The 16,840-nt window shown below is 35.0% G+C and overlaps 2 protein-coding genes across 5 annotated transcripts; one reads left to right on the top strand and one right to left on the bottom strand.

The window, feature by feature from the left end:
* Positions 1–217: 217 nt before the first annotated feature.
* On the top strand, positions 218–4,349 carry LOC149730673 (pituitary tumor-transforming gene 1 protein-interacting protein-like). 4 transcript variants are annotated; one of them, XR_016385717.1, is made up of 8 exons: positions 221–455; positions 845–1,006; positions 1,514–1,631; positions 1,872–1,937; positions 2,257–2,303; positions 2,445–2,500; positions 2,711–2,767; positions 3,662–4,349. XR_016385717.1 is itself a non-coding variant. In XM_089885052.1 (7 exons), exons 1-6 carry the CDS (start codon positions 353–355, stop codon positions 2,761–2,763), a joined length of 549 nt encoding a protein of 182 aa, XP_089741178.1. In that variant the 5' UTR covers positions 221–352; the 3' UTR covers positions 2,764–2,767; positions 3,662–4,349. The 4 variants fall into 4 exon arrangements, 3 of the variants coding, with proteins under 3 accessions (XP_089741180.1, XP_089741178.1, XP_089741179.1); XM_089885052.1 differs by lacking the exon at positions 2,445–2,500; XM_089885053.1 differs by lacking the exon at positions 2,711–2,767.
* Positions 4,350–9,026: 4,677 nt separating this feature from the next.
* Positions 9,027–16,745, bottom strand: LOC149730672 (cilia- and flagella- associated protein 210-like). Its single transcript, XM_089885048.1, has 13 exons — positions 16,517–16,745; positions 16,186–16,262; positions 15,724–15,879; positions 15,314–15,487; positions 14,772–14,884; positions 14,330–14,422; positions 13,718–13,891; positions 13,241–13,363; positions 12,706–12,898; positions 12,205–12,349; positions 11,793–11,926; positions 11,043–11,179; positions 9,027–9,329 (listed from the first exon to the last, which is right to left on the bottom strand). Exons 1-13 carry the CDS (start codon positions 16,593–16,595, stop codon positions 9,218–9,220), a joined length of 1,710 nt encoding a protein of 569 aa, XP_089741174.1. The 5' UTR covers positions 16,596–16,745; the 3' UTR covers positions 9,027–9,217.
* Between the last annotated feature and the right edge of the window lie 95 nt (positions 16,746–16,840).

The raw sequence follows: 16,840 nt of genomic DNA, 5'->3' as shown, positions 1-16,840 counted from the left end.
AAATTGTTAAAAAATGCAATTTACTGGAAATACCAAGGGATAAATATAAAATTGAGTTATACGTCTTTAGATAACAAATATTTTTAAAAGCCCCTATAATGTGAAATATATTACAAATAACTTTAAGGTTTCTATGTAAAATCAGGTGATCGTGACGTCATAGCAAGCTTTTGTTGTTGCGAAGTGGAAGATTTGTTTGTTTACAAATTAACCAGATTTAAAGATGTTTTTCTAGTAATTTAACTTTAAAACTATTTTTTGAAAAATATATTGACCAATATATTTACCTAGGCGTAGCTTCGTGTTTTTTTATACAAAATTATTGAAAGTAAAATTGATCGAGAACGTTAAAATGAACGCAAACGCTGGGTTGTTCTGTTTATTTGCTGTTGGCCTGTTTATTATTTTATGTAATGTTAATTATTCTTCTGCCAACACCCCACCAACTCCAGTCAGTAAGTGGATGGTTATTTTAATGTAAATTTCTTTTGTATTGCAAGACTTTAAACATTATAAGGGAGTTTTTTTGCTTCAATTTATGTATTAACATTAAGTTGCTCAAGCTCATACATATTATGGCTATACCGTTTATATTATTCACAGTAAAATATTGGAGATCTCATATGAATACAAAGATGAGAAATTTAAATAAAAAGTTGGAAATGCTTATAGTTTTGTTTATAGACTCTTAAACTCTTAAATGACATGGCACATTTGCATGTATTAGTAGCAGTAGGTCATGAATTAACTTTAAATAGGGCTATCTTTACTTTGATATATATTTTTCTGATTGTCGAAAATCTTTGATTAAAAGTAGCAGGTTTTGATTCTGATTTTGTTACAGATTGTTCTCTGGTGAATGACTCCTGTGAAAGTTGCTTAAAGTTGAATGTGAAATGCATGTGGTGCAACAAACCACGCAAATGCATGGATTATCCTGTCAATCATATCTTACCAACATCAGCAGATTGTGGATTAGCTGATGCACGATGGGGTGTATGTGGCTGTAAGTCAGTAGCAAGCATAGGATTGCATGTAGTGTCTCATGGGTTGTAACCTTCTGCTCATACTTGCAATGAAATGAGAATTAAATGTCTTAATTTTACAATCCATAGCAATATACATACTAGCGTTGTGGCTGGTTTAGGTGTCTACATTGTAGCCCATGGAAACAAGGTTCACTACTTAACACTAATTGTCTTATTGTATCCTATGTATACTTTTAAAAAATACATTTAAATCACATTGCTGAAGCCTCCAACTGACCTTGGATGTTTGGGTAATGGGCCAACTCTGGTTCAAATACAAGGTCCCATGATGTGTCATGCTGTAGGACCTCACCCATACACATAAAAACGTGCGAATACATACAATATCATCCATTTACACAGGAAAACAATTTTGATTTGGAAATGATAAAGATTTGAACATTTGAGTACTAATATTTTATGACTCTACTTTATATAAGCCTGTTGTATACTGACTTATACAATATACAACCATTTCTTTCCAGTGAATTTTGAAGCATTGATTATATCAGTAAGCGTCGTTGGCGGACTTCTTCTTATCGCGATAACTTTGTGTTTGTGCAAGTGTTGTAAATGTTGCTGCTTCAAGAAAGACAGTGCTAAGTATGTTTGAGAATTAAAAACACAATATTTTATTACCCATGTTTAAAAAAAAAGTTTCCAAATTCATATTATGAAGTTTTTAGTTAATCAAGTCTGATTAATATGTTAAAACTGGTATTTTGTTGGCTGTTTAGTTGGATATTGATATTAAATCTGTCAGTTCCTCTAAAACCTTCATATAGTTTCCAACCTTTACTGCGCACACAGTGCTAAAAGTTTTACGGCTATTTTTTATTGTAGATATGAACGTGAAGCCCAGAGACTTGATAGAGAGAGACAAGAAAGGGCCATGCGACAAGATGAAAGGTAAAGTTGCGTGGTTGGCAACGTCATTTAACAATTAAGTATATATTGCTTCTTTTGCGATGACTGAGGATAAATTGCAATTGGATATCAACCATATCATATGCGTATAAATGTGGGATATTATATGTTATATTAAATTCTGAGATACAATGCAGCTGTTTAGTTTTGGTTATATTCGCTTGCATCTCTTCCCATGGTGTTGATTTAACATTACAAAGGAAAAGGAAATTATCCAGACTGTGGTTTTAAAAATAACACTCTGAGTGCCATATAGAGTGGCATACTAATATTTGCTAACAATCAAAACATCTTCAAACAGGAAATTAGACAGACAACGTAAGAATGACGACATCAGGCGAAAATACGGTGAGATTTGCTTTTAATTTACTGCTTGCTATATAGAGCATAGAAGCGACAACAAAGCATGATGGATTAGATGCTGCCATTTTTAGCTGCGGTATTTACCGGAAAGCATTTAACAATAAGTCACTCACGCTGATGTTACAGGCTTGGGTCCTAGCAGCAGTTCGAAATACCAACGATTCGAAAACGAACAATAAAAAGTAAACTCAAGTGTGTTGTAAATCACCAAATGAAATATAGAATTTTGCGAAGTATCAAACAATTATAAATTAATTCCCAATAATCCAAACCCTTGATTTGCATTCTGCCTTGTTGGCTTTTAAAAGTTGTATTGGTTTATATTTGACCATCAGTGGGACAATACAATCGGAATGTATTGTGTTTCATACAACGTGAAAATTCCTTAACAGGGTTGATCAAGGATAACAATAGATATCAACGCTTTGATGACGAAACTGCTTAAACAGGTTTAATTGTTAGATCGGTGTAGCTCGCATGCTTGTAGTCAATGTAGTGCGCTGTCATTTCCAAGTAAATCACAGAATTACTGCGTAACTATACATCACACATACACTGTGTAGCTTGCGTCAGGTTAAATGTTAACTGACTGCACACAAACCTTGTTTTTATGATGAATTAACTTCAGTTTATACACACTGAGTATTTGTTCACCTTATGTGTCATTTTGGGTGGCTGGCAGTTTAATGAACCCAATGTATCAGGACCCCGAATGCATGAAACAATGCTATTGTATTTAAACTTGATTAATCATGCTATAGACCTTAATCAGGGTGTAGCTATTATTTTGCACTGTTGTATTTGAACAATGCTCTTTGCCCTGTTCTTTAGCATGAAGCATGAACACATTAATTCAAGCTGATGCATTTAGAATCGATTATGGTCTTAATTCACATTGTCTGTTGATCTTTAATTAATCTGGTTTTAGTTTGCCTTTGCTATAGCTTGCTCTTACATATTCAATGTCAAATGTTGTCTATACCTATATTGTAAATCTTACAGTAGCTAAGCAGCACAACACATGGTATGATAAACATATTCTATTGAAAGTGGACTTTTCTTACTAATGTGGCCGTTTTGGGTATCTACATTGTTACAATATAAACTAATGTATGATTGGTTTAACTATTTCTAACTTCTACTCTTTTATAAATTGTTTTACATTTATTGTGTGTTTTACAGGCTTTCGTTTTATTGTTAGTTTTTTTCTATTTTTGTCTCTTCTATTTTATTAGTTATGCCTATATGCTATTGTAGCTATATATTTATGCTATTTAATTATTTTTTAAACCAAATTTTAAACCTAAATATTTGTACCTTAAATGAGGGACTTTATTTTTCAGGCTTGCTACGAAACGATTACCAAAGACTTGAAAATTAATTCCAACAATTTCCATTCCAATTCATCATCTGTGCGAAAAACCAAGTAGTTTAAACTTTAATATGTAACAACATTTACTGCTTTGGTAGATCTACTCTTATTGCTTTTTAATTATCCTTAGTTATTCAAATAAAATGCCAATACACTTTAGACATTAGTAGGTTGTGGTTCACAATTAAAATAAAATGCTTTGGAAACATTGTAAGGTAGAATATCGCATTGCTTGTTATCTTACAGTTGATTTAAAATATTAATTTGCACGCCTTCATTAAAATCTTTAGTTTTTCCTTAATTAGTGAAGCATTTTTAAATATAAAAACTATGACCCGAAGAGTTATAAGTTAAATATTTAAAAACAAAAACAATATTAATAATGAAACTTACCATGTAATAACTTATAGTATTAGCGTCCGTTCTTGCCTAATAAAAACTGATCCGACTTGAACAGATTTTTCTGAACTTAATCTTTTGCAACACTTTCGCATCTTTAAACTGTTTATAATTTTTTTCACTAATTGTGCAAGTTTTCAGTTCATTAGTTGGGTACTTCCCCCATTTAGAGCCCAATATCTGCTTTTTCATCTTATTTTATGTGACTATTGTTCTTGATTTCGCAGCTTCATGCTTGTAAATAAAACTGAATGTGAAAACTGTTTTTAAATGAAGTCACGCAACTTATTTACCCTTTTTATGACGATGCAACGACAGTAGTTATAACAGGGGTGTTCTGTTTTATACACCTCGTGGCTGCGAGTTACGGTTTCTTTAGTATTACTTCATTTGCATTTTGTCTATTTATGCTCAGAAAACCTGTAACGCGTAGGCAGAATATATGGAGGCCACGTTATATGCTGCCTAATGTCGCTATCGTGGTGGCCGTATTTGCTCTTGGACAAGCTAAACGTTAATTGTGCCATTCCGGTGGTCACTATGGGTTGTCGAAGTTAAATTGTTCAGAGAAAAAAATGCACCACCTAAATCCCGCAGTAGATGCTATCCACTGCTGAAATTGGGACACGAGCGGTCGGCTGTGTTATAAATTCAGCTGTTTCATCGTTATATTAAAAGCGAATAAAGATTATGTTTTGTTTTGTCGGAACCGAATACACAAATATTTTTTAAAGGATAACTTGAAGTAATCCACCGTGACAAGGTATGCAGCAGGTGACGTATACACAGTGAAAAAAGATGGACCGCAATGGATAACAGGGTTTATACTTCATTATAGGAAACTTGGTTCTATCCTTTATAAAATATTGTAACTACGGTCCTTTACCGCCATCCAGAGTAAATAAGTGGCGTTCTTTCATTTAGAATACACATTGTTCTGTGCTGGTATATGATAGCGACGATAATACTTGTTTTATCCTCGGAAGGCGAGGCAACGACGACCGTTGTACCACTGGTGTTCTGTTTAACAACCTTGTGCCCGTTAACTAGTTAGTTAACTTAAAGTACGTATTTAACTTGGTGTTTTTAGGTAACTTTGATGATTGTTATTTTCTTGTATGGCTGATTTTGACAAGCCATTTCTTAATTTCGACACCCCACTCGTATCCACACTGGGTCGAAGCAATGTCGAAAAGTGTCTTGCTCAAGAACGTATTATCTCTCGATGAATCAGTATCGAAAATCACGCATGGGTTGTCTTCGCGAGGCCAACTCTAACCCATGCCGCTTAGTTGTATATTTCGCTCAATAAAACGAATACACAAAAGTTGAATAAACTTCTTACGTTCTCTCTCTCTAACCAACTATAAGCCAGACAGCAATTATACCGGGGGTTTTAGAATTCAGTGAATCAAATAATCCTAAAAGCGTTGCAGTGAAACGAAGCGTATACACTTGAGGGTACCCTGGACTTTATGCGGGTGTGAGTAATGTTTGATAAACCGGCCGAATTCTTTTCTCTATGATTCAAATCACTTTGCAAGCAAGCGGCTTGAAAGGCAAGGTAAACCAATACACCAAAACTATTTTATTAGAGATATAAGATTTCGGGAAGAAATTTCACGAACACGTTAAATTGTAGCGAATACTGCTTTATTGTCTATATCGCCTACGTATATTACGTGATTTATTTGTGGTATATAGTTTAAAACGTAAATTAGTCCTACACGGCTCTATCCGTGACAGCGATTTATACGGAAGTGAATAAAATTTGCTAAGACATACTTTGGTGAGGAGATTTTCACGATTGTATCCGATGCGGTATCACAGTATAGTTGGCGTACCTCTAACCCAGAGGTTAAGGGGCTTGTTGCCGCTGTACTAGTGTTGGCGTATGCGTTCTTGGGCAATACACTAAAACGAGTTGTTCCAACCCGGTGGTCACTAATGGGTTTTCTATACTGTCAGCCATACATCAAAAAACACATCTTAAATGCTAACTATACATGTTTTATATACGTTAAGCGATGTATACAGAATACATGACGAAGAAAACATGAAGTATAATGCAATCATGAAACTTGAACGGTAAAACTAATTTGTTCTGATCATGTGGTTCATGCTATATATAAAATGTACTGGCACCATTTTGTTTTGGGTTGGCATTACGACAATTTGCAAAGGAACCGGGCACCTGTATCGCACTAAAAGCATATAATAAACCTTGACGTGATAACACATGGGCAGCCATCCGGTACTGGAACACCGGGAATTATGTAACGCGGATGAGCAGCGCAAGCATGAAACCATGGAACAATGACAGACTTTCCAAACTGTGGTCCTGAAGTGTATTTTGGCTTGCATGATTCCGTAACTAAACAAACATACAGAAGACAGAGCTTTTGTGTTGAAAACTAATTTTAAACATGCGTGGAATTCCGCCGTTGACATGAGAGTATGCAAAGATAATCTTTTAGGCTGTATTCTGCAAACAAATCTCGGCCTGTTTGCAGCAAAATGACTTCTTTTGTGACCTTTTTTGAAAACCAAAACAATGGTGAGGTCATAAATTTGTTGAAAAGCAATTATCCATTGAAGTACCAAAGATGATATTTCGCCAGTTAAAGAAAAACAAAGAAATGGAGTTTTTCGTTTTCTTGGCATTTGATCGATTAACAAACCTTTTGATTTGATCTTTATTCCTAAACTTTAGAATTATGTTTGAGCGGGAGGTAATGCAAATAAAACTGAAGTTTACGATGGCGCGCCCGCCGATGTAGATGCGTCATGGTAGATGAGAAATCATCGATTCCGCGAATTTTCCTGATACACACGTTATCCGACACCGATATACGTCATGACCAAACCTTTATATAAAAACGAATAAGCGCCATTAATTCAAGACGAAAATTTGAGAGAATCAGCAGCACGACAAACAGTCTCGGATTGACCTGGGGACTGCACAAAAGGTGTCTGTTATTGGTTAAACACATGCTAGCAACGAAGTCCGCAAAATGGGCTTTAAAATACAAAAAAAACGCAATAAAGCAGTTTGTATAAAAAAATACTTTTAACCCAGCACCAATATAGGCATAAATGGGTGGGGGAGATGGGACACCTTTAGTAAATAATATATAAATATCCTGATCATATTTAAAAAAAACAAATGGGTCGGGGAAATGAAATAAAAAGTGTCCCATCTTCCCCACCCTATATATAATATAGACCAGCCTTGGCCAGTACCCAAATACCATCAGCAGTGTGCTTTGCGTACGGCTTATAGTTAGTATATTACACATACAGGAAAGAACCCGACCACGTTTTATAATGAGTCTGCGGCATGTTTTTGTCAAAATACTGTGGTAGCCTTCTTTCCTTGCGAAGTTTTTTCTTTTTCGTACGTGTTGTATAAAGCCAGCGGGCTGGGATGAATTAGTTATTTTACAGCACAGATTTTTAAAGTGAAGGATTATGAACATATCCGGACCGATACCTTGTGTCATTCGTTCGTGTGGTCTGGACGGGATGATGTTGGTCAAACATAAGCGCCGTGTAATGGTGAAAGAAGACTCACAATCCAATGGAGGTTTATACGTTTGGAAAATCGTTGTTGGATACAACCAGGAGTTCTATGTATTTGCGGTAAAAAACAAGATTGGTAATTATCAATTCCTTCAAACGAAAATACATGTTTCTCGATATTCCCGCGTTTCCTGCGCTTATTTAAGTTGGACGCGGCCAAAGGAAAAATTTGACCCTTCGATGTGCTGCTTGAATACGGATAAAAGGTGCTTTGTTAGGAGAAAAGATAGCCGGCACCACAAAGGCAGTATAGCTGTAGCTCGAAACCAGGACCTCCGACTTTGTTTTGAGAGCGAAGAAAGAATCGTCAGAGTATGTAAGCAACATTACACACCCGATATGAACCAAACCTGGACATTAGATCTAAACCCTGAAATCTCAGCACGTAGTAGTTACCAGTGAGTCTTTACATTGTGGACATGCATGGTGCTATGCTTACAATGCTTGTATGTGGACAAAAATATGGACAAAATACGTAGCGTGTAAATTATATAACACTGCTGTATAGATTTGTATGTATGCTGCTGTGCTTAATGCTTGTAAAAAATATTCTCTTCATTGTGTTTCAACACATTTTCTCCAATAAAAGTCTATACGACAGAATTGATCTCTGATAGAAAATATTTTGTTTCGCACAAATTAAAATGAATAATAAAACGGATATCCTGTTTCTGCTTTATTAACCCCTCCACCTTTATTTGCTGAACAACATTTTCAAAAGGTCTACCCTTGCATCACCTTACGCTCACTTACGCGGTCCATCTACTTTGTATTCATTTTTGCGGTCAATTTAAACACAACTGAAACCCGGAAATTACCCGTGTTGGGTGATATATATATATATAAATAGGGAATGCTTTTTTATATAGTAGGGTGGGAGAAGATGGGACACCTGTTCATTCCATTTTCCCGTCCAATTTGGTAGTAAAAAAAGAAATTTCAAAGAATTATAAACTGTGCCTTCACGACTCCCTTAAACCGTTGTTAATTGTTTAAAACACAATCAGGATATTTAGATATTATGTGCTAAAGGTGTCCCATCTTCCCCCACCCCGCTACATGACCGGATACGTGTTTTAAAAATACAGAGTGGTCGCACCCAGCCCTCTTTTCTGACCAATCAAATCGCTTTATTACGCTTAAGTTACAGCGAATCTGTATAAGACGAACCTAAGCTAACTCTTAACCTTTGAACTACAAACTTAACCGATAAACCACAACCCCTGAACTACAACCGACGCGTAAGATCGATTTTATCGGTAATAGGCATACATGGATGGCTGCTGCGTGTTAGTCTGTATTTTAGATATTGCATGACAGAATATCATTTTGCCTATTTTGACGCCTAATAAGAATGTGTGTGCATTAATTATAATTGTATACTGTACACGTCAATTTATATACGCCGCTAAACACAAACAAAAGGTCAGTGAGGTGCTGAACATAAATGAGCATACAAACAACCTATCAAGTTCAATAAGTGTGAAAATAAGAATACAAAAATGTGCCGGAACAAAAGTTGTGCTTTTCCAAATGTGTTCAATCGTTACCAGACGAATCCGAGACGTTTTTTGGCGACGGTGGCGTTTCCGGACTCGCATTTTGACTTTATGCTTTCTGTGGTTGATCTCTGACAATTTGGTAGCTGGACGCCGTATCTGTGAACACATAACATGGTATTTAAATATCCAAGAGTCTAGTTTCCGAAGAAAATTTCATTAAAAAAACTACAAACAGAACGCGGAAATCTGAGATCTGCCGATATTTTAATTGCACACACGATAAAATACAATGCGGCTTGAACATTCGTTTTTATATATATAGTAGAATGAGGTAAGATGGGACACCTTTAGCACACAATATCCAAATATCATGTTTGTGTTTTAAACAATTAACAACGGTCTATGGGAGTCGTGAGGATGCAGTTTTATAATTCTTTAAATGTTCTTTGTTTACTACCAAATGCGACGATAGAGTAGATTTATAAGGTGTCCCATCTTCCCCCACCCTACTGTATCATGTATAAGTGACAAGGGATATGATTTACTTAAATAGAGGTTTAAAATTAAATTGTCGCGTGACAAAAAGTAATAACACGAGTGTTAGTTACACCGTACCCGGTCACAAATTACCGTTTGTTTTTTTTTTGAGCGGTTAACTTGTAAAGTTTTTTGTAACTCGTTGGTTCCAGGGTTCTGACTTAAGCTGGTCGTTGCGGCGGGGGCATACGGGATATTTCCGGCGTACTAGCGCACCATGCATGATGGTTTTGTGCTCACTGTTTGGTTTCACCAAAGGTTCTTATTTGATACCATACATGAAGGAATGAAACGTATTTATCCTCTTGTAGGAGGGTAATGAGAGTCGGTATTTATAACACGGTTGTTCTGTTTTACAAATCTCGTACACACTTGTTAGTTACCGGTGTTACTACATTATAATTTGGGGGTGACTTTATTGGTGGAATTTCGTAATTTCCAATCCTTGACTGACAATTTAGACAACCTATCAGATCCTATTAGAGCAATAGCAGCCCGCCGCGGCGCCGGACTTTATTCACGTAGCGGTTAAACACGATATATTGTAACACGGCCGCCTTAGTGTGCACCATGCATGGTGGTTTTATAAACCATATGTTGGCGGTTATTCGTTATCGCATAAACCATTCACTTTATTGAAGAAAAAAAGTCCAGCGCTATCATAGTGGTTAGTGCGTCTGTCTCTTGCACATTGGATATTGGCTCGAGGCTTGATGCTGAATGTAACTTACTTTTTTTTTACTTTATCCTCGTGTGGCCGGAAAACGACAGTCGTTATCACACGGGTTTAACACCTAGTGCCAGCTTACGAGTTACCATGTATGTTACTTTGTGGGTGATTATTTTTTGGGGAATTTTTTATTTTTTTATGTATGGTTGATAATTTAGACAACCCATTAGTGACCACTGGTTGGAGCAATTGTCGTTAAGTGTCTTGCCCAAGGACACATACGCCCACAATGGTAGCAGCGACGAGCCTTGAACCCATTACCTAATGGTTACAGGCAGGCGCGCTAACTACTACGCCACCGCGCCGGACATGCTGCTACCATTGTGGGTGTATGTGTCATTCATTTATTATATGTTTATCCTGACATCTAACTGTAACCATGTACACTGTACATAATACTGTGGGGTAAGATACCCTTTGTACTTATATTTTATATTTCTTGATTGTGTTTTTAACTATAAACAGTGCTTGCGGGGTTACAGTAATTTAATTATGTACATATGTTTTGTTAACTACGCAATAGGACAGGAAAAACGATAGAAAACATGTCCCACTTTAACCCACCCTACTATCCAGCAAACTGTACACAGTATACCACTTACCCATCGGCCGTCATGTAACTTGGCCGCAATCCACCTTTCCCATCAAATGTTGGCCCTCTTCCACCTCCAGCACCAGCTTGTGCAGCTTTGGTAAGGGGGTAGGGGTTTTGTCCCTTCTTCTTAGCGGCTGAAATAACCTAGGAAAACATTTATTTGATGAAGATGCTTATTTTGTATATCAACCTAGAATATGCAAACTATTGTAGGGGCTGCTCTCTTGAATATATATATGTATGTATATAACTTGCTTTATCCACTCATGGCGAAAAAACGAAAGTCGTTATAACATGGGTGTTCTGTTTTATATACTGAAAGCCCGCTTACGAATAAGCAAGTACGTTACTTTGTGGATTGTTTATTTTCTGCATGACTAACAAATTTAAAAACTCATTAGTGAACACTGAGTAAGACCTCTTACATGAAATGTTGATTTATCTGTTCCCCCACCAAAACAAGAGACATATTAATTAAACACACTGTAACAAGTGCATAATCACAAGGTGTATTTCATTAAGAATCACCATCTTCTATTTTATTCTATTCTTTGTGGGTACTTGTCACGGACCTGGGATTTAGGCCAGATTTGGACCATTACCCCAACACCAAAAAAAACATTTAAGTCTTTCATGTGACGGGTGCCCCTCCCAAACTCCATGAACAACACAGTTCAACCAAACCCGTCCACAACCTTCTCGTCATGCACTAAGTCTCGTGGAAGTCTTGAACTAAAACCCCATCCTTATTAATCACCTTATTTGCATATTCCTGGAATTGTTCCTCTTCAATAGAAAGTAGATTAACCAGTTGTTCATCGTGATGAAGTTCTTCTTCCCTGTTTTGTCGCTCTTTCTCAGCTCGGTCGTTAATTTGAGCCATGTGAAATGCTGAAAGAACATGTATGAATAAATAGATGTAACTTATTTATTCTCTCAAGGCAGGGCAAAGATAAATTATTGAATGTTCTTTTATTATCCTAGCATGAGAGGGCAAAAATAAATGAATAAATGATCTTTATTTATCCTCACGCGACAGAGCAACGACAGTGGTTTTCATACATCTTGTGTCTGCTTTTGAATACCACATATCTATATAATGTAACTTTGTTGGTGATTCGTTTTAGAGAACTTTTTTCATTTTTGATGTTTTTGTAACCTTTGCCTACCTTGTAACTGTTTCTTATGTTCCTTGGTGGCCACAGCTTTCTCATACTGCTTCTGATTGAACACACGGTCGGCTTCAACCTTCACAGCGAGTTGCTCAAGAGCTTTTCTTCTCTCCATCTTTTCTTGACGTTCTTTTAATGTTAACTGGGGAAAAAGTTTGTTTGATTGATAACAGTTCGGGTTTTGGTGTTGCATATTGTTGCATATTTGCACAATTTAAAGTTTTCTAGTTTAAAATAAGAAAAGCGATTTATAATATTTTTTGTTATTGTAAATTGTATAAATTTAAACAAAAAATAAAAAGTGAAGAATCGTTCATGGATAACAATGGTACCAACAATAATAATATCTGAATGTTAATTAGGTGGGGAACAAGTTTTAAACTAAACTTTTGCTTTGTAACAACATGTTATATATAAATATACAATTGTTGATTTAAATTTCGCTTTGGAGAACAGTGATAAGTCATATCTTGAAAAGAATTCGTTCTTAAGAACTACCTGTTCATCCCTGTGTTCAGCAATGGACTTCAATGCCTTTTTCAGTTTTTGTTGCTTCTCATCTCTCTCTTTTGCCAGTTTTTCTTCCTTCTCTTTTGTTGCCTTGATGATCCTACTATCTTCATCATCAACCTTTTGCTTGAGTTGAGCAGCAAGAAGGTTGGTCATCTTATTCTTGTGGTCCTGGACCTCTCTGGGTAACGTAAACTTTATTTGTATCATTGGGGTCAACAGAAATATTCAAAATATCAAAACAAGTCAACTTAAAAATGCATGTATTTTAATAAAACAACTATTGTATAGTTGGATAGTTAATGAGTTAGTTCAATGCGTTGTTAAATCATGAAAAATGCCAAACAACAGTTTTGGATATTTTATGCTTGATAATTTTAAACTATGAACACTCTATTGGTAACAGCTTTGCTTATAAATCCACCAATATCTTAAAATACCGTTGTTTCCAAACAAACATTTAAAAAAATCATATTTAAAACAAAGTATAACGGAACATAAATTAATTAATTTTTGAACCTACTTAAATAACTCGGCTTCTTTCTGCTTTCGAAGTCTGAGCATTTTCTTCTTAGCTGCAGCGAAAAGTCGAATTTCCTCATTTTCTTCCTCTTCCTGTTGTTCTTCGAGTGCTCGAATTGCTGCTCTGTGGGGAAGAGACGTGTTTAAATAAGCGAATGTTTATAACTTAGAAGTATCTAGCGGTTGTATAGAAGTAAATGTGTAAAACACACAACATACAAATATATGACAGCCATAAACCACAAAATATACAAAACATGGATACATATTGTAGACAACACACAAATATATGAAGAGAATGTATGAAAAAAATGAAAAACACACAAACAAATGATTTTAACAAAAGACAACATAAAAATATACAAATGCAACAACAAATAAGTGCAGGTACGTGTAACACGTTAACATGAAGGAAAAGTGCAAAAGATAAATAGCATAAAACAACATTGCAAAGAAACTTGTTTATTATTTGTCTTACTTATTTTGCTCATGCTCCTTATGACTCTGCATCACCAACATCTTCTCTTGCCTCCGGACTTGCTCCAACTTCTTCTGCTCCCACTCATGAAGACGAGCGAGTTTACGAACCTCTTCTCCTTCCTTTTTGTCCTCCAGCGCTTCTTGATCTTGCTGCTTCACGTGTTCCTTTATCCTACAATGCAAGCATAATTATATTCGGCAATGAAAATACTGTGATGTTAAAAAAATCCTGTTACTGTAAAAAAATATTTTTTTCTCATTATTGTAAGAAATATTTTCTTGTTATTGTGAAAAAATATTGCTTTCATCTCAGACTACAAACTTAGTGGCAGAGAAGACAGGCCAACACATTACAAAGTCAAGTTAATAAAACAAGAATGTTAGCTTATCACTACATTTAAAGTTAGATGTATTGATATTTAAACTGTATCTACATAAAAATTAAATAAAGCACCATTAAAAAAAATCAGCAAACTGGGGAACTGAAATTTGACAAACAGATTTAAACATTAGCCTAAGAAAGAAATGTTTTAAATACTATAATACAGTTACATAATTATATGTCTTTCCCTACAAATACAACAATACATGTATTTTATAATCAACTTACTGCATGGCTTGGTACTCGGCAACTTTTTGTCTTTCTTGATATCTCTTTGATGCTTTATGTTGATCTTCAAGTATTCCTCGTTCATACTCAGCTCTATGATGAAACAAGACAAAATAGTGACATCACAATCACAAACAACAAAAAGCATCAAAACACCAAAAATTACCCTTTTTAGGAACATTGCAACATTGTGGTTATGAAAATAGTGGTTTGAAAACTTGTACCTACCATCAGTTGTTAAACTATAAAGGGGTTTGAATTACACAGCTTGGTTAAAATTATACAAGTATTTTTTAGTATTTCTTCTTTTTCACCCTTTTTTCAAGTTTTTCTTTTTTTTTTCACCAACAGTATACAACTTGTATGATGTATGGCAGACAGCATTAGAGGTTTTAATTTCATAAAGTTGTAAGATGTAAAAAGTAAAAGACAAACTAGCCACCTGTAATGCTTTAATAGCTCGTGGTCTTTCCCATGACTTTGGGCTTCCTTTTGTTTCTTCAATTCAACTTGGGCGTCTCTCTCCTTAAGAACTTCAGTGAGTAATAATGCGCCCTGTGAGGATGAAACGGCTTTAGTATTATTATTATACATACACATGGTGTGGATAGTTCAGTTCACCCCAAGCTATTAATGTATAGGCGCATGCAAAATGGCTGAGAAAACTTGATACTATACTAAAATAGTCACATAACTTACAAATAAAAATATATATTTATATATTACAGTGATATAAAAAATGCAGTTAATATGAGACTAACTAAAAGGGCTGAGAAACCTTAGAACCAGCATAAAAGAGAGCTCAACAACAAACAGACATAACAATGCATACTTTAAACCTAAGATATTTAGTTTTGAAAACAACAGATACATCACATGGTATTGTTTTAACCTCAATAAACAGTACATAAACACTCATTACCTATTCTTATACATAAATACATGTTTTTGAAAACTATTAAGAATAAACAACAAACACATTACATGAAATGACTTGATTCGGTCTGTCTGGAAATATTGGATTGTCTTCGCTTTATCGATTGCTTGTTTTCGTTTCTCTGCTTGATATTTTGCTTCCTCGATATCCAACTTCACTCTTCCTTCTTCTTCTTTCTCCTCACGAAGTTTACGAGCTTGTAACTTCTTCTGTCGCTGCCCCTGTGTTGTATGGATTGTCAATTAATTATTTTATAAAATTTAAAAGACATTTTAGTTAGTCAAATTCTTCACACTATATTTGAACAATGTTTAAACAAAACTACCTTTTACGTCATGAAAATAAGAGAAAATATTTTTGTAAATGTTCTTTGTTTATTACCAAAATAGACGAAAATAAAATTAAAACATGGACCATCCTACCCCAACCTATTATATAATGATTAAAATAAACTTACAACGATTGTGTTTGACCAGTTTTGAACAATTTCTTTAGATTGTGCATGAAGTGCTTCCCTGTTAGCTCGTGCCTCCTTGATTCTTTCAATCTCCATCGCATTTGAGTGAAGACTTTCCTGGATTCGATTCCATTCCCTTCTTGGCAGAACTTTTACCTTAAACAGTACACAGTGTTAAACAGAAATGTAATATGTGACTATTACCCCAAAAAACAAAAGCAAATTATTAAGAAGTGAAAGAGTTAGTTTGAGGAAAATATTACATTGGGTTGCTGCAGATTCTACAGTATAATAGTCTGCAGAAGTGTTGATGCTTAGATGGTAAAATAACTATTCAAAGTAAATGTATAAACAAGTAAAACTAGAAAAGAATGTTTTAAATAGAACTTACAGATTATGGAAAAGTTGTTTATATTATATAATTGCATTTATGAAAAACTTTATTTTAACAATGCTTCAAACCTGTCGTAAGTCTGTCCCATCAGCCAACTTTACACCGACTGTGAGTTCCTGGTTTTGTGCAGAACTTGCTGAACCACCTACAATGGTACATTGGCTTTAAAATTGCTAGAATATAATACTATGTATAATGAAACAAAAAAAGAAACAGTTCTGGTAGGTTGCAGTACCAACATTACAGCCCACGTTTACTATATAATTGTTTTCATTTTAAACGTTTTGGTTGAAACTAAAATCATCTTCCACCAACACCACTAAAACATCTCTTACATCATAAAAAAACAAATAGCAAAACAAATTTTAGAAAAGAGTGAATTTCACTTTACAATCTTACTTCTTTTAGTTGGAGCTGATTTAGGTAAACCTGTACGCCGTCCATATTGAATGAAGTTTGCATGCTGGACTGTTGCCATGGCTGTTACCAGCTAGCAAATTGCGGTCAATGCAATGTAAATTAAATAATTTGCCTAATTTGCCAACTAATTTACAGACCGTATATCGAATCTAAGCAACCAGCGACATTATAAACTTAATTAATAGTTTCTAATTTAAACAGTAATTAATTAGATCGACTTCTATGTACTACATCGTTTACAAAATATATATTCTTGATTCGTCCTTGTATTAAAAAATATTTAGCTTATTGCGTAGTTATGAC

This window comes from Ciona robusta, chromosome 9, assembly GCF_009617815.1.
Source record: "Ciona robusta chromosome 9, ASM961781v2".
Taxonomy (NCBI): domain Eukaryota; kingdom Metazoa; phylum Chordata; class Ascidiacea; order Phlebobranchia; family Cionidae; genus Ciona; species Ciona robusta.
The sequence above is the reverse complement of the archived record's forward strand: the minus strand, read 5'-3'. Positions and strand labels throughout refer to the sequence as shown.

Coding starts and splice junctions, on each gene's coding strand:
- LOC149730672 (XM_089885048.1), bottom strand. CDS start 16,595: ATGGCAACAGTCCAGCATGCAAACTTCATTCAATATGGACGGCGTACA. Junction 15,488..15,723: donor ACTGGTCAAACACAATCGTT/GTAAGTTTATTT, acceptor CATACAACACAG/GGGCAGCGACAGAAGAAGTT. Junction 9,330..11,042: donor AGTTACATGACGGCCGATGG/GTAAGTGGTATA, acceptor ATGTGTTCACAG/ATACGGCGTCCAGCTACCAA.
- LOC149730673 (XM_089885052.1), top strand. CDS start 353: ATGAACGCAAACGCTGGGTTGTTCTGTTTATTTGCTGTTGGCCTGTTT. Junction 456..844: donor CACCCCACCAACTCCAGTCA/GTAAGTGGATGG, acceptor ATTTTGTTACAG/ATTGTTCTCTGGTGAATGAC. Junction 1,007..1,513: donor ACGATGGGGTGTATGTGGCT/GTAAGTCAGTAG, acceptor ATTTCTTTCCAG/TGAATTTTGAAGCATTGATT.